The sequence below is a fragment of the Schistocerca serialis genome, chromosome 8 (genome assembly GCF_023864345.2).
Source record: "Schistocerca serialis cubense isolate TAMUIC-IGC-003099 chromosome 8, iqSchSeri2.2, whole genome shotgun sequence".
NCBI classification, from domain to species: Eukaryota; Metazoa; Arthropoda; class Insecta; order Orthoptera; family Acrididae; genus Schistocerca; species Schistocerca serialis.
Window position 1 is genome coordinate 548,459,607 of NC_064645.1, and position 24,764 is coordinate 548,484,370.

Genomic DNA, 24,764 nt, shown 5'->3' on the forward strand with positions numbered 1-24,764 from the left:
AGAATGGTGTCCCACAGGGCTCTGTCCCGAGCATTCCACTCTACCGCATCATCATCATCATCATCATCATCATCAGTGGGATAGTGCCCTCTATTGGATCACTGCTCACCCCTGTGCTGTATGCCAATGACTTTCACATTTGGTACAGCTACCAGTCAGTAGCTCCAGCTGAACACAGATTCCAAGGTGCCATTTTATGAGCCTCTGTTTGGGCCATTTCCAAGGCTTCCAGTTCTCTCTTACAAAAATGTGTCATGCATTTATGTTGTCCTACCACAGTCCATCTTGACCCAGAACTTACTTAGATAACCAGTCCTTGGAAGTTGTTGCACAGTCCAATTTCTTGGGCCTGCTGTTTAATAAAAAGCTGACTTGACTGCATCATTGTCATCAGTTGAAGACTAATTGCATACAGAAACTTAACACTCTCTGCTTCCCTGCCCATACCTTTTGAGATGTGAACTATGCCATTCTTCTCCATATTTACCAGGCCATGGTCTTATTCTGACCAGACTGTGATGCCAGATTTGTGCCTTAGTGGCATCTTTGGCTTTGAAATTGTTAGATCCAGTCCATCATCATGGAGTTCATATGGCCACTGGAGCCATCTGGGCTAGTCTTGTAGACAGTCTCCTTGCCGAAGCAGGGATATTATATCTTCAGTTCTGATTCTACCAACTCATACTCTCGTATGCAGTCACCATTTGAGAATTCCATAATTGTCCAATGTATCTCACTCTTTGGTTATGAGGGGCGTCGACCTCATGATACCCGTCGTCGGGTGGGATTACCAGCTGGAATGTGCCTAGCAGCCGTCTTGTCAGCATTTTTGCCTCTCCTCCCTTTAATTTACTCCCCGTGTTTTGTGAATGTGTTTTTTATTTCCAAATATAAAGTTTTAAGCTACCTTGTGGGCAGTGTCGGTTGGTTGATGGTTGGGATTGAGGCTTCTCCTGCTGCATGCTGAACCTGGGGACCCCTTGCCCTACCTCCTTGACCTGCTTCTGCTTGCTCTCCCATCCCTTTCTTATTGTGTTTTAATGGCTTTCGGATGGAGTTTGTGTTCTTTTCTGCTGCACCCTATTTCCTATTTTAGACCTAGTGCTTTGCTGAACAGTGGGTGCTTACTTGACTTAGAAGGAAACAGTCTTAGGACAGAATTGGATGCAATAAAAAATATTGCCATAAAAATGGCTACACGACCAAAGCAACTGATAATTTAGACACACAAATACATAAAAATAAGACAGCAAATTGCCATTTTAATAAAGAAGAGAAAATATTTGACATAAATTTGGACATTCACTGGTCTACAACATAATAACAGAAACCCAAAAGTTCAACTGCGATGGAGTGTATAAAGTATCATGCCCCACTTGTCCTAGCTACTACGTGGGGAAAACAGACAGACATTTCAAAATATTTTCCCAAGAACATACAAATGTTTGTTCGTTGACTTTTTCGGTATCAGCTGATGGCACCACAAATTTGTTTAGTCTGGATGTTTTCAATGCATTTGCTTTTTCCATTGTGGATTTGGTGCACCTCTTGTCCGACCAGATCCTTTGCCATTAGTTAGATTTTCTGTGTTCTGAGTTCCCATCTCTTTTTTCGGATGAGTCAGGTTGTGCCATTAATTTTGCAGCTCACATTACTCTGAAATGTATGGCACACACTTTCCCCGTGATAGCCCTATTGATGAAGTGAAGTCAGAATTGGACAAGCCGACATCATTGGGGATTGTACAGCCTATTGCATTGAGTGAATGGTCAATCTCCATCATGTTTGCTAAAAAACTGAATGATCAGCTTCGTCTCTGCGACAACTTTTAAAGTTTCGGTTAATGCTCAGTCTATCATTGACACCTACCCTTTGCCTCATCCAGATGATTTATTGGCTACTTTGCCGGGGACCAATTTTTCTTCAATATTTATTTATCTTAAGTCTGTTTACAGGTTCCAGTGGATGAGGGCTCTTCAGCGTTTTTAAGAACAATTGATTTTTCCGTTCCAGGCTGCATCAACTATCTCGATGACATTGTAGTGTTGGGTGCGGCCATGGAAGAGCATTTTCATATTTTACACACCTTGTTCATGGTCATACATGCAACAGTGTTGAAATACGGTTTGGCCAAGTCATACTTTTTTCAGTCGCCTATTGTGTATTTGGGACTTGAGGTTTCCTGAGATAGTGTTAAACCATTACATCATCATGTCATTGCAGCCACAGCTCTGCCTCACCCTACAAATGTCAAAGAACTCCAAGCATGTTTAAGTGACATTGCTTACTACCACAAATTTATGCTTGGTATAGTCATATTGGCCCACTTGTTCTGTAAGTTGCTCTACAAGAACATTCCATTTCAGTGGATGCTGGCCTGTGAGGGCTTTTGAAATCTAAATTACATTCTGCTTCTTGTTTGGCTACTTTCTATCCTGGCCATAATCTGGTTGTGGCTATGGACACCTCTTAGTATGGACATGAGGCAGGACAGTTCCGAATGCCTGAAAGCTTATGCTCAACTCTACTCCCAAGTTGAAAATGAAGCACTTGCTAAGCCCTGAAAAGTTCCATGTGCTCTTGTATGGGTCTGAGTTTGTTTAAGTTTAACCTTAGTACTGACTGCAAGCCCTTGGTTTGATTGTTTAATCCTTCTGCTTCACTGCCTGACAAAGCAGCACATCGTCCTCAGTGGTGGTTGTTGTTTCTGTCTTGCTACAACAATGAAATACATTTTCAGTCTTCTGTGCAACATGATGATGCCAGTATGCTGTCCTGGCTTCTGGTGGGGCAGGATCCTCCTTTTGATCAGGATGAACTCCTTTGTTTTCACTTTGGTGTTGAGGTGCAACATAAAGTGGAAGGGTTTCCTAATACGGGCTCGCATATCGCAACTGCCATCACTGTCGATCCAATTTTGTGCATGTTGTTCACCTCATTCAGCATGGTTGGCTAGACATGCCTCAGGACAGGGCTTTTGATCCTTTGCAGAACTGTTTTGCCTACGTCACTCCCTTTCAGTGTTTGATGAAGCTGTTCTCTTAGCTACAGAGGGCCTGTTGGCTAAGGTTGTGATCCCGGCGGCCCTGCAGAGGGATGTGCTTCAGCTCCCACATCAGGTACATTTGGCGCTCTTTGCATACCAAGTTATTGGCCATTTGGCATGTGTTTTGGCCCGGCATCGATGGTGGGATTGTACATCATGTTTTGGCGTGCTCTCAGTCTGCTACCCATCAGGCTGCACAGCAGGTGACGCGCTCTCCGCTATGATTCAGGCCCTCTCCAACATTTCTTCTAGGGATGGATTGCCTTATGTGCCTGAGATGGATAACAATCTGCAGTTTGTGTCTCAGGCCTTCCATGATTTCCACGTCCATCAAGGCATTCACCACGTGACTTCTGCTCCTTTTCACCCCCAGTTTAATGCAAGGTGGAATATCTCATCTGCAGGTTGAAGGTTCAGATGTAGAAGAACGTCGCGGACTTCTCCACAGACAGTGGCTTTGACTATTGACTGTTCCAGGAACCATTGACAATTTGCAGGAGTTGAAGCACTTTCAAACATCAATCTTTGAAATTAGAACAAACCTAAGTGAGTGTTTATCACAAAGTATCACTTGGACTGTTCGTCATCGGTAACTGTACATAAGCCTCTCGCAAATCTATGTTTGAAAAGTGTCTGCCCTATCCCAGTCTGTCCATCACTTTTTTCAGATAAGGAAGAGGAAAAGAATCCACTACAGTTTGTGGGTTTACTGTCGCCTTAAAGGCAGAACACAGATGTAAAACACCTGATGGCTTTTTCAGAATGACAGTCTGATGCTCATTGGCTTGCAGAAACTGGTTGGATAATCCCATTGTCTTGCCATCTTTGCAATTCCTGATCAACTTGCTCACGTATTGCATGGGGACAGGTCGTACGTGAAAAAAATCATGGCTCTGCATTTTCCTTCACAGTGATGTGTGCTTCAACGTCTTTTGCTCCACGCTATAGCTGATTCAGATAGTTCCTTGTAGATGCTACACGAGTCAGAAACGTTAGTGTTGGACACACCAACTCTGATTTGTAACACATTGTACTGAATCCACAAATTGAACAAACCGAGTATGTTTGCACTGTTTCTAGAAATGAGTGCATGAAAAGAAACACATTTAGTCACTCTCTGAAAAGTTGCTGGCAAACTACACATGCCAAGGACAGGAATTTCTTGTCAGTTTTAGGCAGGCAAAACTTAAGTAGGCTGCTGTAGTGGCGAGCTACCAATTCTGGCATAAGTGTCATTATTTATCGGGGAAATAGAAGTACCGGTGTCCATCTGTAACTTTATTATCTGTTGTTTCATCTTTAAATGAAAAAAAAAAAAAAAAAAGGTTTGTTCGCCTGATTGCATATAGCATTGGAAGAATTCTGCAGTGTGGAAGTACTTGGTTCAGCTTGTGTCTGTGTGAGTGGCACAACCTGTACTGTATACACCTATTGACAGCATGGCTGTGGCCACCATACACTCACATGGCAGCAGCCATTTCCCTTGCCTTACTTGCCTGTAAACACACAGTTAGAATGGGTCCTTCATGTCCACATTCAAAGCAACGAGCATTATGACATGGACAGTCTTTCTGATTGTGCTTCGAAAAACACTGAGGATACAGTAATCTGCCAGAGTTTTTTAACCCACATTGTGGGCTACAGCACTGAAGGTTTTACTCTTGTTGTTCTTACTGTTTGCCAGAGCACTATTCTGTATATGGGACTGATTGTCTGGAGCACTATGAAAAACTGAAACACAAGGAGCCTCAAAATCAATCTATATTGAGTCCACATTTGTTTGAAATTCCACAATAGACAGTACAGTTTTTCAATCAGGGTCAGGCAGTTTAAGAATTGCAACATGAATGCATGCATCAGGTACAGTCGGAGTAACGCAACTATGTAACATTACTTCATTATAGTTAATTCCACATAAATCTTTAAACTTAAAGTGTCTGATGAGACCACTTTCCACTATTTGACTTCTGAGCAGGCTGCTGCTTCAGGTGAAAAAATTTGAACCATGCAGCAGCTCCATGGATTTGACTGTCAAAATATTCATTTAACAATTTCACGAGCTTGTCATATGTGATTTTGTTGGGAGTAGTTCCAGCACAGAGTTTCACACAGAGGCAGTACACTTTGGGGCCAACGGTGGACAAAAAAATAAGGACAAAATTTTGTAGCAGTTACCGGTGACCATGCTGCTTGTTTGTTTAGTGATGTCAGTTGGCTGACAGTGACCACAGGTTTTCTACCTACCTGGAACTGTGCAAGTTCAGTTACATTCATTCCCTGTTATGGCTCGGAGATCTTGAAATGTAGTAGGACACACAATAAGACAACTGACTAGAAACAGAGGAACAAAATTTAGAAAAAAAATAAGATGTGTGCAACAGGCAGGCAGTTGGTGTGGAATATGAGCTGGTTAAACACTGATCATTGCCATTTTTTGTGATGAGACAAAACTACAATTGTCTGCCCATAACTGTGGGTTCTTTGATTGCTTAGTGAGGTGGCACATTAAAATAAAACTCATGAAATATAGTTCACTTTAATATGATAATGAATAAAAGAGTTATGTAACTTTGACACCCTTTTTTGCCACATGAGTACTGGATAATTTACAACTGTTATGGACATTCAAAGCATTTGATGCACTAATTAATACACCGTTCTCTTGATGTACAATGTTCAGCATCAACAACACTACAAGTTCATCTGAAATTTTAACTACTCACTGGTCCTGTACTATGACGTGGACTGCTGTAACTGAGGTCTCGAACTGGGGCAGAGCTCTTGCTAGCTGGACAATACATTGACCTCAGTGTGAAGGTGCTGCTGTGCTGAGACGGGAAGCATAGTCTTCAGAAGCACCTCCCATACATTGCTACAGATTTAGTGAAACCTCTCTGATATCTTTGGTATCAATTCATGTTGCCAACTTTGGTGTGGCAATGTGATCTCCGTATGGTACCACAGATAGGACGTCAGTGAGCACACAGTTATCTGAAATAACATCCTAGAGAACTCACAAGCCACTTATCAGTATGACGTTGTGCCCCCTGTGGCCTGGATGCGTGCACTGTTTTAATTGGAAAGGGTATCATAAAGCTGTTGTATCTTCTCTGGAGGCAAACATGCCAACAAAATGTTGCAAATGGACCTTGACATGCTGGATACTACCACTGGGACAGAGTTGATGTCCATTTTGAGCCCACAGATATTTCATTGGGGAAATATCTGACAATTTTGCTAGCTATTGCAGTACCTCAACATCTTGCAACAGTTCATAGAGCTAAGTGCCATGTGAGAATGACCACTGTCATTTTGAAAAGTGGTACCACGATATTGTTGTATGGGAGTAAAATGTGAAGACATAGAGTGTTTGTGACAAACCGTTTTGCCATCATGGTTCCCACAGACACTACTGTCCATGATCAGAAGTCATACCCCATGGCTCCCCATAGCATGATAGCAGCAGTAACACCACTTTGACTCTCCTAAATGTTGGAAGAACTGGGCCCTCTGCCCAGGTCGCCGCTATACTTGACGATGATGATCATTGGGTGTACAGCAGAATTGTGATTCATCGCTTAAAGCAGTGCTACACCATACATCAGTAGTCCGTGCTTCTCAGTCATGACACCACTGTAAATGCAGCTGTTTGTGTGCTGATGTTAACAGCACCCTACTACAAATCGGACGGTAAGTCCTTAGACCCATTGCTGCCAGTCTCCAACCAATGGTGCAGCATGGCACAGCCTGTTGCAGGGAGTCAGTTGCTCGTTGTCAGATGGCAGGCACAGATGTGAAGGGGTTATGAAGGGTTCTGTGCACACTATGTTGATCCTACCTTGTGGTAGTCAGACATGGTCAATTTGAAGCTTGACGATGAGTATGCCAGCCCGCATGTTCCCATGCAGCCCAATAGGGCAACACTGTCACATCCAAATGCTGCCAAAATCTGGACATTGCAAGATTCAACCAGTCGACCAATGGGATCCCCGTGATTAAACCCCTTTTAAACTCTAACACATACTGACAACACAAGAGTACAAAGCATCTCTGTGTCCTTCAGAGTTCAGCTTTTCTCTGCGTTTCACACTTATACATGACATCCCAGAAGAAATGGTCAATATTGAAGGATGTGACAGAAACGATCATTTGAAGCAAAAAGTGTAATAAACGTGGGCTCTAGAATGCATACCTTAAGAGCTATGAGCACTACTTCGTCTTCAATACTGTGAATGAAACAATTCTCTTGTACTGCAGGATCTTTGCTTTCCACATTTTGAGAAGTGGCAGTATGGAAAAAAACTACAGTAAACATGGACTCTAAAATACATACCTTAATATCAGTGATCACTTGTTCATCTGTGCTCCATCAAACACATCTCTTCTACTAAACAATTGTTAATTGCTCTTAAGGTATGCATTTTAGAGCCCATGTTAACTACACATTTCTTTCTTGTTTTGGTCCATACTACTACTCCCAAAATATGGAAAGCAAACGGCTTGCTGTAGAATAGGTTTGTTTCACATTATTGAAGATGAAGAAATTCTCAAAGCTCTCTCAGTGTGCACTTTAGAACCCATATTTACTAGACAGTTTAGCTTTGAATGTCCATTCATTTATTACCCCTGAATATTGACCATTCCTCGTGGGACACCCATGTACCCTACCAGACCTGGTAATGACACTAAAAACGAACGAAACTAATGCACTCTGGTGGTCACAGAGAGCTGCGACTCTAATCATTTATGTATCCACCGATGGTGTGTAAATGTATGAAGTTACACTGACACTTGACGATATCCTCTGGGTGCTTCACATTTTTGTTAGGCAGTGTATTTGTAATGATCCACTTGTTCTTTTGGCATTGAAACACTATAGAAGCTGAATATTCAGTGCACATTTCTTAGATTTATTTATCTTCGTATCTCTGCTTGTGGCTACAATAATTAGATCCAAAGATGTAAGTGAAAGCTGAGGAGATGGTGTTTACAACCCCTCTCCCATTCTGTAACACTTTTCAGCTGTCCTTACTTTCTGAGACCATGAACTCAGTTCAGTTGATAGGACACATTTTGAGACCTCAAGAGGTCACCAAATTCCTATTGGAGGGAAATGTGTAGGGTAAAAATCATAGAGGGCGATCAAGAGATGAATACAGTAAACAGATTCCAAAGGATGTAGGTTTCAGTAGTTATTCGGAGATTAAGAGGCTTGCACAGGATAGAGTAGCATGGAGAGCTGCAGGAAACTAGTCTTCGGACTGAAGACCATGACCACTTGAACACCCACCCATGTATGCATGTGCTTGCTCTCGCACTTGCATGCCGCCCTCCCTTCCCAGCACACACACACACACACACACACACACACACACACACACACACACAAACAAACAGAGAGTTTTCCCTTATTTCTGATTCTTAGATGTTGAGTTTCACTTTGCGTTTTCCTTTGCTCTTGTAGTATCATCAATTTCTTGTTTTGGCTAGCAGATTGTTCTGCCAATTTCACAAAATCCTCAATTTCTTGTTTGGCTGGCAGCATTGTTCTGCCAATTTCACATAATTCACCCACAGACTCTGAATCAATAGTGTTCAGATCAAGAAAGATTATCCTCATTCACCTAGTATTGACACAGATGTAATACCATCCATTTGCATGCAGTTTACTTACTTTAAGTTTTTGCTTGCTGGAAAATTGATGATTGGATTATGTACAATTGCATGCATAATTTTGATGAAATTTCTCTTCTTACATTTTACAGTGCCTTCAAAGAAGAATCGCAAAACTAGAACAAAAAGAAGTAGACTGGGATGAAGAAAATGACTCCACGTACATACAGTTACAAAGGTGAGTTTTATGGTTGGTTGGTTGTTTTTTTTTTTTGGGGGGGGTGGGAGAGGTAGGGGGCCAAACAGTGAACTCATCAGTCCCGTCAGATCAGGGAAGGCATATGAGATTGGGGGGGGGGGGGAGGGGAGAGAGAGAGAGAGAGAGAGAGAGAGAGAGAGAGAGAGAGGGGGGGGGGGAGGGGGGGGGGAAGGGGGGGGTTGGGATCTGTTTTAACACAGCATATGTAAAAAAATTGTTAAAGGCTTTTGCGGTCACTTGATGTATTTCCTGTTGGATTTGTCTCAGGATCTTTGGACTGTGTTTGTACAATGATTTTTCTAATGTTTTGTCAGCATGAATTGCAAGAATTGTCGAGGATTCACCCCCTGCCACCAGCAATGGCGGGTAGGTGCCACATTATACTGCATTAGGGAGCTTTGTTTCAGCCTGTAAACATGAAGTGTGTAATCAGTTACAAAGGCTTGGTAGCTAAGTGGGTAACTGTCTGGTTAGACTCCAAAAGATTTATGATATAATCCTCAGTTGGTCTTGGGACTTTTTTTCTGCCAGTTTTTTCCTTGTTCATGTCTAACAGCAATTTGTGTATGAGAGAAGTAAATTTCCGGTCACCATTAATCAATAATTCTGTCCTCTTTTGTTTAAATTGCCAAGTCAGAATAACCATGTATGTCTTTGTTGATGTAGACTTTGTTTCCTTCTGCAACTTCTTCTGTGCTGGAAGCTGAATAGGTCTGCCATAAAACTCAGTCTTCCAAGAAATGATGTAGAGGGTTTCTTCTTTAAGAAAAGTATATTGACCACCTCATTACAGTACTCAGACACCTTGTACAGTACTTTCTGGCAAACAAGCTGTATCTATTAAAATTTCATGATATTAATTGACATTCATTCTCACTTGAATGACAGCTGACAGAAAAGTGAAAGCCGAAACTGCTTGTGCTCTTCTCATGGTGTCATTGTTATTGTCACAGCAGTTCTTCTTTCATGGCACACACCATACCTTCAAGGCAGGACCCGACAACAGGAAATAAACCACCCAAACAGCAGGTTCCAAGGTTCTACGAAATGGTAGTGAAAGTGCTATCATCATCCCAGCTTCCAGATACATGCATCTATCTGCTCCAGAATACATGCACATAAAGGAAATAATTTTCTGAACAGCATACTATACTATATTATTACTTAAATAAAACTTTTATGGTGGTGCTCATCATTTGTCGTTTTGGTAGCTACTGTGCAATATACAACTTTACCAACCTGCAGTGTTGCAATGAGCCGAAACATTTAAGGAGTGTGACTGAGTAACAATTATCCACAGTTCATCTCAAATACATTGAGATATTTTCAGAACATTAGCACATATACACACTTGCACATTTAAAATAGTTCACTGACACAATAGTTTTCATTACTATAGCACCCCAGTGCAAGGAGGAGCAGCTATGAGCCGGGTTGGTGCAAGTGGGTGGTGAGGTGAGGGAGAGCCCAGAAGGCTCCAGAGAAATGTGGCTGCAAAGTTAACAATTTGTGTATGGAAGCATCTGTGCTGTGTGGTACACCACACTGAGTTCCGCTGCTTGCACACCCTAGTTGCTAATGCAGAGTCTCCATTGTATGCTCATTAAGTGAGCCAGCAGCAAGGCCTCCATGCCAGTGGTGTGTACCCTCGACACTGCTGTATCTGCTGCAGCCCTGGATGGTGCCTCAGTTGTCCCAGTGTGGGGAAGCCCACCATGATGAGATTCCCATCCTGGGATGGTGGAAGATGACTGGTGTGTCTCCTGGACAGGAGTTAGATTTACTGCTGGAGCAGGGGTGGATTGGCCTTCTGTGTCATGGCACTAAGTCTGGGAGGGACCTGCTGCATAGAGCTGTTGCCTTGCCATGGCTTCGAATGGGCTACTTCTACTGGCTCTTACATCTGACAGCCTCGATGGGCACAGCCTTGTTGTCCAGGTAGAGCTGTGAGATGAATAATTTCATTACAAAATGTCCATTACTCACAGTCGGCAGCGTGTGATTGTTGTGCATATGCGCCGCTAACAATCATGTGCCCTAAAACACCACTGCTACTGCCATGCTGGAAAACTGCCTTGTCTCTTGCTGCACGAGTATGTGCAATACCAGTGAGTCCGCTGCTTCTGTTGTCGCTGCTGCTGCAATACACTGCTCTAGCTCACACTAATGTGTCCATATATAGTCAGCACACTGCATTGCATATGTAGCCAAAACATTACTTGTATCTGCCCCATTGATGATTTAATGTTTCACACGCACTGCAAAATTACACAGTTGTGATTCAGATTGTTTGATCACCACATAGTATTTTGTGATAGTACAGGATGCAATAATGTTCTTGGTGTGTTAAGCACATTGCATAGTAAAGCAATACTTTCCACAGTAACAAATGTCCAGTCACTAATGACAAAGCAAAGCACTCAGTATATGGGAGTTCACCATGATTGATACATTCCTGGACACACAAAACCACATCCCAAGCCAAACTCGACCTGGGTTAATACCAACAATTTAAACTGCATGACAGGTATTCTACAGCCCCATTGCACTTAACTGTGAACCACTCGTTACAACATTCTTGTCTCAGAAACACCACCAACTATGCCCACTCATCTGGGTGGTGATGTTGTACATTCGAAAAGGTAAACAAAGTAAAATTGGGAACTGACTGACTGCTTACGAGATTAGAAATGGAAAGCCGTACTCCCATTGTTAAAAATAAATCTGCTCTTATGGTGTGTGCCTTCAACAAGCTGATGACCATTCCCTTTAAGAATTACCAGTAAGTGCAACAAATACTGGATCTCATTGTGTTTATGTCCTTATTTTTTATGTGATTTAAAAAAATTAAAACATCTTAGAGACCATTGAACTCATTTAAATAAAAAATAAAAACAAACATTTATACATTAATACAAAATAAAACCTTCCCTGTGTAACACCATCAGTACTAAAAATTTAGTGATGATTTTTAATATGCCAAATGAATAATAATTTGGGCATGTGTTTTTTACGCCGATAATCCTATAAGTTTCCTTCTGCAAAGGATGAAACCATTTCCTTTACCACGAAACTGCTTTCGCCTTTAATAGGCTTTCGTACTCAAGAGTAAAAAAATTAAGAAAAGAATCACACTTTCGTAGTGGTGTAATATGGGGCTCTGCAGAATAACATGTTACATCTTTATTCTCTTACGCTGATGCACATGTAAACTGAAAATGTAGTTTGGGTATTTTTAAGTGTGGAACATCCCAGTGTGTGCACTTCGGTTTAACATATGTGCAAATGGGATGCAAAAGCCGCCAGCTCCAGACATTGACAAGGCGCTACATTGATTACATGTCTCCACCTACTGGAGAGGCTCGCTTATGCTTTGGTGTTGCGACTTGGCAGTGCCTTGGTAGTCCTAGAGAAAAGGGGCCACTGACTAGAATTTAAGCATTTGAACAGTTGAGTACATGTTTGTGAACTGTCATTCTGACTTGGCTGTCAGATGTCAAAGCATCAGAGATATGCCACAGCTTATGAAACATCTGCATCACTCATCATTGTAAAAGTAAACGTACTGTAGAAATGTTGCTGTTACAATACAGAAGAGTTATTGAAAAACAGTTTACACCATTTAGTACTTTGGACAGATAGAAGCGTTCTTCCAGCATGCACCCCCACTGCAGAAGGTGAAGAAAATACACGCACCGTATAGCAGGACCATGAAGGGAGAAAACTAGTGCATCTCACACACACACACACACACACACACACACACACACACACACACACACACACTGGCCACTGGCAGACCCTTTAGAAGTGGAAGACACCACATCACTTCTTTCAATTAACATCTTGTGAAATGACCACGGAAGGAAAATGAGTGAAATTTGAATTCATATAGAAGCTTACTGACACGCATCCCTCCCACATACTATGAGAACTAGTTGTGAAGTTGTAATTATCACCTTGAAACAAGTTGTCGCAATGAAACTCAGAGATGTTGTCAGCCCTTGTCTACATATTCACCCTTGATGTGTCACATTTTTCCCAATGATAGATGACTTGGGAGAGATCTGGTTGTAGAAGTCTATATTTTGGCTGTTCTGGAAGGGTTACACCTTGAAAATCATGTTGTTATCTTTCAGGATATGACATGCATGCCATGGTTTCATCATCCTAGGAAAGAGCAAGAAATCTGTGAATGCCATTTCAGGATGTGGATGAGGCAAAATGCAAAATTTGATAGCCAAAAGAAGTAGCAGGTGTAACTGAATCCAGTACATAATGATCTGGAACATCATCATGGAATAAAAATTGCTCCGTTGATAGCTTCCTGTGAAGATTCAGCTTGACAGTGCCCCCCCCCCCCCCTTTCTGCAATGTCATTGGGAGATTTCTGCAATATGGTGCTGTATTGGTTTGCCCCTTAATGAGCATAATCTGTTAGCACCACACCATGTTACTCCCAAAAAACATTTAATATCATGTTGCACATTGACGGTTGGGTCTTCACCTTTGTCAGAGTAGTGAATCCACAGTTTTCCATTGCTTGCATTGACCCATTTTTATAGGGTGGTCATACCGATACAATCAACACTTGTACATTGTGTTTACATGGCTAAAGAAGTCATCTGGATTGAGCTACCACCATTGCAGTATGTTTGTTCCTGCCTCGGTTCAACAGATTTTTTGAATGGATGTGAACAATCAAACAGCTCAGTGGGCAATGACCTTTGTTATGTTCAAAATGCCAGGCAAGATGCTGAAAACTGATCAGTGACTGATTTTCACTATTTTTACTACCACCTCAAGTGCAATGTGGAGCATGTGTGTCTCCATTTCCCTTGCGATTCCCAGTTATTCACAGAGGGATGGTCTGCCACATTGTTATTCATCACTCAGGCTTGTTTGACTTCACTGGAAATGTCTGTGCCACCTAACCACTGTACAATATGATGGTACATTGCTGAAGTACATTTCCACCTGAATTGTTGCAATGTCGTTCTCCTCCAAATTCAGAAAATGAATTATTCCACAGTACTCCAGTTTATGAATGGCTTGTGTTGTTTTGTTTTGACTTGTCTAGTGGCAAACTAGTGTACTGTGTTAGTGAATGGAAAAGGAAAGGAAGAAAATTTTTGTGGTATTTGAAATATTCTCTATTTGTAGAGTTTAGACATACGTGTAGATATAGATATCATTGTTACATGTAGATATAGATATCATTGTTACTATGTCAAATGAATGCACACTCTTGGAATTTCGAGAATATTGATTGTGCTGTACAATATCTTTCTGTATATTCTCTTACTGGGGACTGTTGAGTATTATTGTGAGACTGTCCTACTGACTAAAGAAATATGAGATGAATTGTATGGCTTGCCTGTGAGACTTCTGTGTAGGTAGCCACTTTGGTAAGGGCTCCAGACTGACAACAATTATGAAGAACCATTCAGATTTATTTTGCTTGGAGCTTCCTTTCTGGATGAACTACTTTTTGTGGTACTCTTCCAGTAATTGTGATGTACCTACCCCAAAAATAAATTTACTCACATATCCTCATTGTCTCAACTGATAGTTGTGATTGACAACAATGATTAACGCAAAGTTACGTAACCAAAGATTGTTAAATGTTTTTGCCTGTCTCTAAGTGCACTTTATTTGTTTATGTAGGTCACCGGCTTCTTTGTTGAAGATACCTGTTTCTGCAGTTTATCTTACATCTTTCAGCAATTTTCTAATCATGTGATCCCCTGTGCATTAACTGCATTGTGTGCTGTCCAGTGAAATTAGTGTGACCACCTGTCAAAAGCCTAAATAACCACCTTTTGCAGTGCAAGACGTGCAGGAAGAGATTCAGTGAGGTTTTGGAAGATACCAACAGGGATGTGGAATCACACTAACCCCAATGCCGTGGCCAGGTGCTGTATGTTTCTAGTTTGAGGAGCCACAGCGCGAAAGCCTGACCAAGGTGGCCCCAAAGATCCTCGATTGGGTTTAAACCTGGGGAGTTTGGTGGCTAGAGGATTATGGTAAACTGATCCTAGTGTTTTTTGAACCACACACGTACATTGCGGGCTGTGTGACATGTTGCATTGTTCTGCTGGTAAATACCATCATGCCGAGGGAAAATAAACTGCAAGTGGGGTTGACACGGTCCCCAAGGATAGATTTATTCTTATGTTGATCCATTTGCCTCCCACGATGAAAAGACCACCCAGGCAACACCACGAAAACATTTCCCAGACCATAATGCTCGCTCCTGGTTGTAGGTTGTTTGCTATGAGACATTTCGTGCCGTACACACCAACAGTCATCTGTTCAGTGGAGCATAAAATGTGATTCACGTGAAAAGGCCACCTGTCGGCACTCTGTGGATGTCCAGTTGTGATATTGGCATGCCAATTCCAGCCACTGTCACCAGTGAACAACAATCACTGTGGATGCATGAACCTGGCATCTGCTGTGGAGGCCCACATGCAGCCATGTTTGCTGAACGGTTTGTGAGGAGACAATTGGTAGCCTCTTGGTTCATCTGGGCAATCAGCTGCTCAACTGGCACACATTTGTTCACCCATACACACCACCTCAGCTTTCATCTGCCCTTGTCCTCTACGGTATCTAGTGCCCCACAATTGCCGTAGTTCCAGTTTTGGATAGTGCCATTTTGTTGTGCACAGTATACCTTAACCATGGCGACAAGTGAACAGTTTACAAACTTAGCCATTTCAGAAATGCTTCCACTCTTGGCCAGAAAGCCATTGATAATACCCTTTTGGACATCAGCTAAACCGGTCCATTTCTTCATTAAGACAATAGCTGCACTGTAATGGCATCCCTCTGACACGCTTTATGTACTCTTCACTGGAAGTGCTATCATCTTTCGTCTGTGAGTGGTTATTGCATGTTGATGTTGAAAGTAGACGTTGGTCATGTTACTGTGACTGGACCACGTATGTGAACAGGTACAGTTAGAGAAACAGATGTTACACACTACTTGATTACTGGCATAAGACGCCTATAAACTATGAAAATCTTTCAGATTTTTGGAACTGTTTGTAGCTATGAATTGTTGTACAGGATTCCACAGCATTATGAAGTAATACAAAAAACATGATACTGAAATGTTCCTCTTTCAACTCCACTTCGGCTGAAGTGAAGACACCCTCATTCCATGTAACAGTTACTCATTATTAAAACTTGCAACATGAAATTAGACTGGTTACTGTTTTTGTGTGTTTTTTGGAAAGTACAACAATGGTTCACAACCTAGCCATTCGCAAAGATCTTACAGAATAACATGATCTCTCTCTCTCTCTCTCTTGCTTCTTCATCTGTGTGTTTGGTGATGTATTCACTTACTGTAAAGAACATTAACATAGCTATTTTCATCCCATCCCCTGTTCTCTTTAATTGTGGTGAATGAACTTCATTGAGGAAGAGCCATGTGTTTAACTACTGCCATCAAATTGTTCCAGCCATTTTCTATGACTATCATCGATGTTGCATATCATTTAAGAGTCTACCTCCCCAGCTGAGTGGTCAGCATAGGTGACTGTCATGCAGAGGACCCATGTTTGATTCCTGATACTGCCAAGGAGTTTTCCTTGGTGGGAGGATGGTACAGGGTACACTTAGTCTCTTGATGTCAATTGAGTAGCTACTTGACCGAGTAGCAGCAGCACCACTGTCTGCAAAGTTTGCAAAACAGCTAGAAGAGCAGTTTGCTAACCACGTACCTCACAGTACCTCATCTGCATGATGCCACAAAGCACAGGATGACATAGTGGTTGGTACACATCCCTTGGGCCTTCAAGGTTGGATGAGGAGCTCGTTTTTATATCAGTTGTGACCTACTAGAACTATTTGGACAATAAGAAAGCCTTCAGTTGCAAGGTAAAATTTTTTTTAGTTTACATAGGTTTCGATGCCAATAATGGTATCTTCTTCAGAACTAAAAGTAAATTATTTTGAGTGCCAAACATTGGCCATGTCACAGAATAAAACTAATACGGAATAAAGACATATAATCATAAGATTATGTCTGTCAGTACTAAAAACAATAAGAAAAATGTAGATGGAGCCACACCGGGCCATCCTCTGACCAATTTAAGGCAAGCATAATTTGAGATATCTTGGCGTTCTTCTTCTGCTCAGCAAAGAGATCCTGGAGTGCAGTGAGACAGCCACTATCTTCATCAAAGTCTTGATGGTCTTGCACAGGGTTTCTTTAGAGACAGTCGGCATCTTGGTGTTTTCTCCCACTTTTGTACACTATGGTAATGTCATACTCTTGAAGATGTAGTCATCCTGTTGGATCCTTAAGACCTGTCAACCAACAGAGTGAAAGACGGTCTGTAACAACTGTCAGTGGCCGTCCATAGAGATACTGTCGGAATCTGCATGTGGCCCAGATCACAGCAAGACATTCTCTTTCTGAAGTTGAGTAGTTTCTCTCAGCATTTGTAAGAGTCCTAGAAGCATAAGCTGTAACCTTCTCTTTTCCATCCAAAATTTGCACCAGAACAACACCGATCTCGTACCCACTGGCATCTGTGTGTAGTTCTGTAGGTGCTCTCTCATCATACAGACTAAGTACATGGTCAGTCGTCAGAGCTTTTCACAGCACATCGAAAGAATCTTGTTGAGCACCACCCCAGATAAATTTTGTATTGGCTTTAACAACTCTTGGAGTGGCCTGGCTTTGATACAAAAGTCTTTGATAAAACAACGGTAATAGGAACATAATTCAAGGAAGCTTATCTCATCTTTAATACTTTTAGGAATAGGAAATTCTGTTATAGCTCTCACCTTTTCTTGGTCTGGCCGCACACCTTCGTTTGACACAAGGTGTCCAAGTATTTTGATTTATTTTGCTCCAAAGAGACACTTTCTTGGATTAAGTTTCTGTCCGCCTTGTTGGAGACACTTAAGCACGGCCTCAGTCTTTTTATATGTTCATCAAAGGTCCCTGAGAACACTATAATGTCATCTAAATAACAAAGACACATCGTCCACTTTAGGTGACTTATCCATCATCCGTTCAAAGTTGCTGGTGCATTACACAAACCAAACGGCATTACCTTAAACTCATACAGGTCCTCAGAGGTGATGAATGCAGTTTTCTCACGATCAGCCTCATCTACTTTGATTTGCCAGTATCCCGAGTACATGTCCATGGTTGAGAAAAACTTACATCAATTCATGGAAGAGGGTAAAAGTCCTTTTCAGTTATCTTATTAAGCTTTATGTAACCAACACAACAGCGCCAAATGCCATCCTTCTTCCTGATGAGGACCACTGGTGACGACCATGGGCTCTACAAAGGCTGAATGATGTCACTTTTCATCATTTTCTCTACCTCGTCACGAATTATCTGATGCTCCATTGCTGACACACGGTATGCTCTCTGGCTTATTGGTTGATGGTCTCCAGTGCTAATCTGGTACTTCACCGTCAATTTGTCTAATTTGCTCTTCACCTGTGGACTGAAGCATTCAGAGAACTCTTGAAGAATGGCAAGTAGCTTCTTCTGCTGTTCCTTAGTGAGATCTGGTGATGGTCGAGCTAGAAGATCTTGTCTCGTAGTGCTAGCATTAGTTTTGCCCACAGACTCGGCATGGGAGGTTTCTGATGCTCAGCTGTTCTTCAATTAATGGCTCAGTGTTTGCTTCGCAAATGCGTCTTGGAAGGATCTGCGGTTCTCAACGACAATTAACTATCCACAAATCACCGAATCTGTTTTTGATTGAGCTGACAGAGGCTGGGATGACCGAGTTATTCGTCAGTGGTATGCTTCTCTTACATTCCACTACAAGCTCCATGGGTTGATGCATGGCATGACACATGACAGTTACCTTTCTAGCACTGATTGCAGGGATGATCATTTCATCCAGCCCACATAGTCTCCACACACTCAGATGCGCATCTTCCTGTCCATGGTATCTCATCTCGTCTAGCATAATCTTCGAGCGACCACAATCTACAATTGCCTGACAATCTTTCAAAAAGTCCCATCTGAGAATGACGTCATGTCTACATTCTTGTAAGGCAATGAATTCTAAGGGCTTTGTATGGCCACTTATACTCACACGAATAGTACATCTACCTGCAGGTTTTACATGTTTCCCATTAGCCACCTTCAGCAGAGATGTTTTGTTGTCAACGAATACAGTTTTCTGCAACTGGCGATGGTACTTCTCCGAAATGACTGAACATGATGCTACATGCTCCACAGGAGCTTGGGCTGGTCAGCCATCCAAGAAGATATTGACATAGTGTCCTATCATTTTTGTAGGATCGATGGTGGAGAATTTTCTCTTCGGTGGTCTCACCTCCAAGGAAGGTCGCACCCTTTAGTTTTCCAGGTTGCGGCGGCTAGGTGATCAGCTGGAGCTTCTGAATGGCGATGGAGACCTTGATCGGCGTGTTGGGGAGTGTCGTCTCCAGCGGCCAGCTTGCGGCGATGGTGACCTACGTTGTCCTGCATCCACATCATCTTGTTCGTCTTCATCGTCCTGGAGTTGGCATCAGCTAAGATCGGTCTGCTGTCTTCTGGCGCAGGCGTCATCAAATATCTGCTGCCTTTCTCGACAATAGTGCACCATATGTCCCGGTCGTCCGCAGTGGAAACATACTGGTTGGTTATCCTGGGTCCTCCAGACGTCTGTCTTCCTTGGTGCTCAAACAGGTTCCTCATGTGGCATCGTAGGAATGTAACTTCACCTGAGACTTGACTTTTTAACTGTTTTAAAGGGAAATGAAGGACGAGAGATTGGGTTCAATGCATGTTCCACTTCCTCCCTTATGACCTCTTGTAGCGTCTTGGTTTTGTGCTCGCCATGCAATTCAAGTGCCTTTTGAACTTCCTTTCTCACTATCTGACGAAGAACACTTGTGAAATCAGTTTCTTCCTCCAACACAGACATCGATACAACGTTTGGAAGCCATTCAAACTTCTTGCGTGTAATTCTTTTTTGATGCATTGTCTCGATATACTGGCACCATTTTATGAAGTCATCTGCTGTCGAAACGTCCTTCATGAGTATGGCTTGATACACGTCCTCAGCAACACCCTTCATGAGTTGTGCAATCTTATCTTCCTCCGTCATTCTAGGATCCACTACTTTACACAGCTCCAAGATGTCTTGAATGTAGGATGCTGTACTTTCTCCTGGACGCTGTGCCCTGCATTTTAATTTATCTTCAGCCTTGCACTTCTGTCGTTGTGTGTCGCTGTTGCAGTTCTGCCTGGAATACTTCCCAGCTTGTGAACTTCTCCTTGTTGTTCTCATACCATTGCTTGGCAGTGCCCTCCAAGTAGAAAAATACTTTAGCAAAACCCACGGTGTCACCCCATTTGTTAAATTTGGCTATACGCTCATATACCTTCAGCCATTTGTTTAGATCTTGGCCATCATCACCAGAGAACCCGGAAGGATGTCTCATATGGTGGCACACAGTTGCTGTCATCATAACGTTCTCTTCTTCTTCAATCTCTGATAGATTGCGATCTGTTGAATATGGCTTGAACTTGGGTTTCTCGCCATGTAAACGGCGGCGCTGTCATAGCCTGGTGGAAACCACTGTGTGGTCGATAATGTGCGCGATCGTAAGTTCCAGTACCCAGCGTCTCCACCAGAATAATGTCACATAGAAAAAGGTGTAATTGGATAAGTGATGAACACTAACTTCACTCAACAAAGGTTTATTCAGCACTTGCACATACAAGAGCGTGGAGCAAACTGACTCCAGCCTGAACACACACATTATGTATACAAATTAATGATATGAATATAATAGAGGGAAACATTCCATGCGGTAAAAATATTTTTAAAAACAAAGATGATGTGACTTACCATACGAAAGCACTGGCAGGTCGATAGAAACACAAACAAACACACACATACACACAAAATTTTAGCTTTCGCAACCAATGGTTGCTTCATCAGGAAAGAGGGAAGGAGAGGGAAAGACGAAAGGATGTGGGTTTTAAGGGAGAGGGTAAGGAGTCATTCCAATCCCGGGAGCGGAAAGACTTACCTTAGGGGGAAAAAAGGACAGGTATACACTCGTGCACACACACACACGTATCCATCCGCACATACTCAGACACAAGCAAACAGTGGTTAGACACTGGACTCGCATTCGGAAGGACGACGGTTCAATCCCGCGTCCGCCCATCCTGATTTAGGTTTTCCGTGATTTCCCTAAATCACTCCAGGCAAATGCCGGGATGGTTCCTCTGAAAGGACACGGCCGACTTCCTTCCCCATCCTTCCCTAATCCGATGAGACCGATGACCACGCTGTCTGGTCTCCTTCCCCAAACCAACCAACCAACAAGCAGACATTTGTAAAGGCAAAGAGTTTGGGCAGAGATGTCAGTCGAGGCAGAAGTGCAGAGGCAAAGATGTTGTTGAGGTATGAGCGGCGGCAACTTGAAATTAGCGGAGGTTGAGGCCTGGTGGGTAACGAGAAGAGAGGATATACTGAAGGGCAAGTTCCCATCTCCGGAGTTCTGACAGGTTGGTGTTAGTTGGAAGTATCCAGATAACCCGGACAGTGTAACACTGTGCCAAGATGTGCTGGCCATGCACCAAGGCATGTTTAGCCACAGGGTGGTCCTCATTACCGACAAACACTGTCTGCCTGTGTCCATTCATGCGAATGGACAGTTTGTTGCTGGTCATTCCCACATAGAAAGCTTCACAGTGTAGGCAGGTCAGTTGGTAAATCACGTGGGTGCTTTCACACATGGCTCTGCCTTTGATCGTGTACACCTTCCGGGTTACAGGTGTCTGTATATGTGTGGATGGATATGCGTGTGTGTGCGAGTGTATACCCGTCCTTTTTTCCCCCTAAGGTGGGTCTTTCCGCTCCCAGGATTGGAATGACTCCTTACCCTCTCCCTTAAAACCCACATCCTTTCATCTTTCCCTCTCCTTCCCTCTTTCTTGACGAAGCAACCATTGGTTGCGAAAGCTTGAATTTTGTGTTTATGTTTGTGTTTGTTTGTGTGTCTATTGACCTGCCAGCACTTTCGTTTGGTAAGTCATATCATCTTTGCATGTTTTTTTTAGTTATGATTTTTTTTTTGAATTTTATATATTTTTTTGTATACATGATTTTCCTTCTTTCTTTTTTTTCTCTTTTTTTTTTTTTTGTTAGTATAGCTAAAGATACATTAAGTACTATCTAAATTTTTTTTTACAATTATTTGTGTACACTTGCCTCTCTACTACAATATTACTACAAGTCACATTCTTGTGAAGAGAACTTTCGCTCCCCACAACATCAGTATAGAGAATAATAAATTGCTCATATATCATGAGGCTTTATCTAAAATTGGTTTTGAAACTTATATCTTTGCATGCATGTCCTCACATGCACGCCTTCACCCACAGGGAAGACTTAGCTTCCAAAAATTAGAAAAATTCATAAATGCTCACTATGGAGACTTTTTTTTTGTAGAAAAAAATAGTAATAAATGTTTCCCTCATTCTTTGTTACAACAGTGTTTTTTCATCAGTTTCAATTAGCATGTGACTTCAAATTATTAATTTATACATGCAAATATACGTACTTGGTCCTACAGGTAGTTATGTTCTAACAAGCATATTCCAGTGGAGGACTTTTGTTTTAGATGAAAATAGGTTATTTAAATTTTGAAATTATGATTTCTGTTTATACAGTTTCAAAGAGACAACATTCCTGAGACCAAATAATTTCTTTGACTAAGTGTATACCAAACAATAAGCATTAGGGTTTGGATTTTCTATGTCTTCAAAAGGCCCAATATAGATTTCAAAGAATTTTTTAATTTCTGAAGTTAACATTTTTGATTTTTCATGAGATTTTACCAGAACAAGATCCCCAATTTTGAAAGTGGTTAATTTTACCCTGTTGTTATGTCTTTTATTCCTCTTTTCCCCTTGTTTCCTCATAGTTTCCCTGACAATATCTTTTCTCTCTCGCATAGTTAAAGGTGTACATTTAGGAAATTCAATAAGCTCTAATATAAGATTTGCAGGTCTGATATTAAACATAATCTCATACGGTGAAAATCCTGTGGAACTATGTTGTAGGCTATTCATAATATCTTCAAAATTTCGAATGTGCTCAAACCAGGTTGGATGTTTATGGCTACAATAAGTTCTGCAGAGTCTCCCAATTTCCCTCATATATCTTCCTGCAGGATTGGTGGATGGACAATAAACAGATATAAGTATATGCTTCAATTTTGATCTTTCAATGAACTTTTTCCATATTTTAGAGGTGAACTGTGAACCATTATCTGATAATATAGCTTTTGGTTTACCCACCTGTGCGAAATAATCTCTTTCAATTTTTATTACAATTTCATGGCTAGTAGCTGTTTTCACTGGATATAGTTTAATTAATTTTGAAAATACATCTACCATAACAAATATGTAACAGTGAACATCTTTACTGTTTGGCAACATTCCGTATAAGTCCACAGCGATAAGCTCTAAAGGTTTTTCCGGAATAATGTTTTGCATCTCTCCACCACGTCTTTGATTGCTCACATTAACTCTCTGACATTTGTCACAGGTTGCCAATTCTTTTCTTACCTTCTTTCCAATATTGTAAAAATAAACATTTTCTTGTATCTTTTGAATGCACTTCTGTATCCCACAATGACCAAAACTTTCATGTGTGTAAATGATCAGCTTTTCAGCATCTGCCTCTGGCCAACACAGTTTCCAATTATCAGAATCTAGATCTGTTCTCCGAAATAAAATCCCCTTATGTAATTTGTAAAATTTATCAAGTTTCTCATACCCCTTCTTGCCTAAATCTTCTTTGATTAATTTCCAACTTTGATCTAAATTTTGATTTTTCCTAATTTTGTTACACACAGCTCTAATTGTTTTCTCGTTTTCCACCCCTTTCAAGTATCTAATTTTAAATTGCTTTTCCTCCTCTTGTTCAAAAATCTCCTTTTCTCCCCCAATTGGTAACCTTGAAAGTGAATCAGCTACTACATTCTCAGAACCTTTTATGTGCTTGATTTCAAAGTCAAACTGTTGCAGAAATATTGCCCAACTGGCCAATCTACTGTGGTATAATTTGCACTCTTGTAAGTAATTCAAAGCTTTGTGACCTGAAAATACTATAGTTTTATGTCCAATAAGGTAAATTCTAAATTTTGTAAAAGCCCAATGAATTGCCGAAAGTTCCTTCTCTGTGACTGTATAATTTTTCTCATGCTTGAGCAACATTCTGCTTGCAAATGCTATGGTACAATGTATCTTAACTCCATTCTCTACTCTTTCTTGAAATAACTCTGCTCTAAGCCCATAATTACTGCTATCAGTGTTCAAACAAAATGGTAAATTAAAATCAGGTCTGTGTAATAAGTGTTGCTTCCTCAACTCTTGCTTAATTTTATCAAACTCTTCCTGACAACTTTTATCCCAAACCCGAACAGTGTTTTTCTTAGGTAACTGACTTAAACATGGTGCATTCAGACTCTGATCACTTATATGTTTTCGGTAATAACCGCATAACCCAAAGAATGACTTTAATTGTTTTTTAGTCTTAGGAATAGGAATTTCTGAAATTGCTTTAATTTTTTCTGGATCTGCCAAAATTCCCTTGTCTGTGACAACATGACCCAAAAATTTTAATTCAGAAACTGCAAATTTACATTTCTCTTATTTCAATGTCATCCCCCCTTTTCTAAGTTTTTCGCAAACTGACTTCAAAATCGAAAAATGTTCCTCCCAATTTTGCCCTGTAACCAAAATGTCATCTACATAAATTATCAGTTTAGATGCAAGTTCTTGCTCCAGTACATGATCCAAAGCTCTTATAAATTCGGAAACAG

The 24,764-nt window shown here is 41.4% G+C and overlaps 1 protein-coding gene across 4 annotated transcripts in view; it reads left to right on the forward strand.

Moving 5' to 3' along the window:
- Nucleotides 1–24,764, forward strand: part of LOC126416518 (daxx-like protein) — a 154,535-nt gene that overhangs the window by 30,743 nt on the left and 99,028 nt on the right. For all 4 annotated transcript variants that reach the window (XR_007575478.1, XM_050084259.1, XM_050084261.1 and 1 more), the window contains one exon: nt 8,812–8,897. Coding sequence is in view for 3 of the 4 variants with exons in the window: in XM_050084259.1 (XP_049940216.1) it covers nt 8,812–8,897 (86 nt within the window). In the remaining variant the exon portion in view is untranslated. The remainder of the gene's footprint in view (nt 1–8,811; nt 8,898–24,764) is intronic.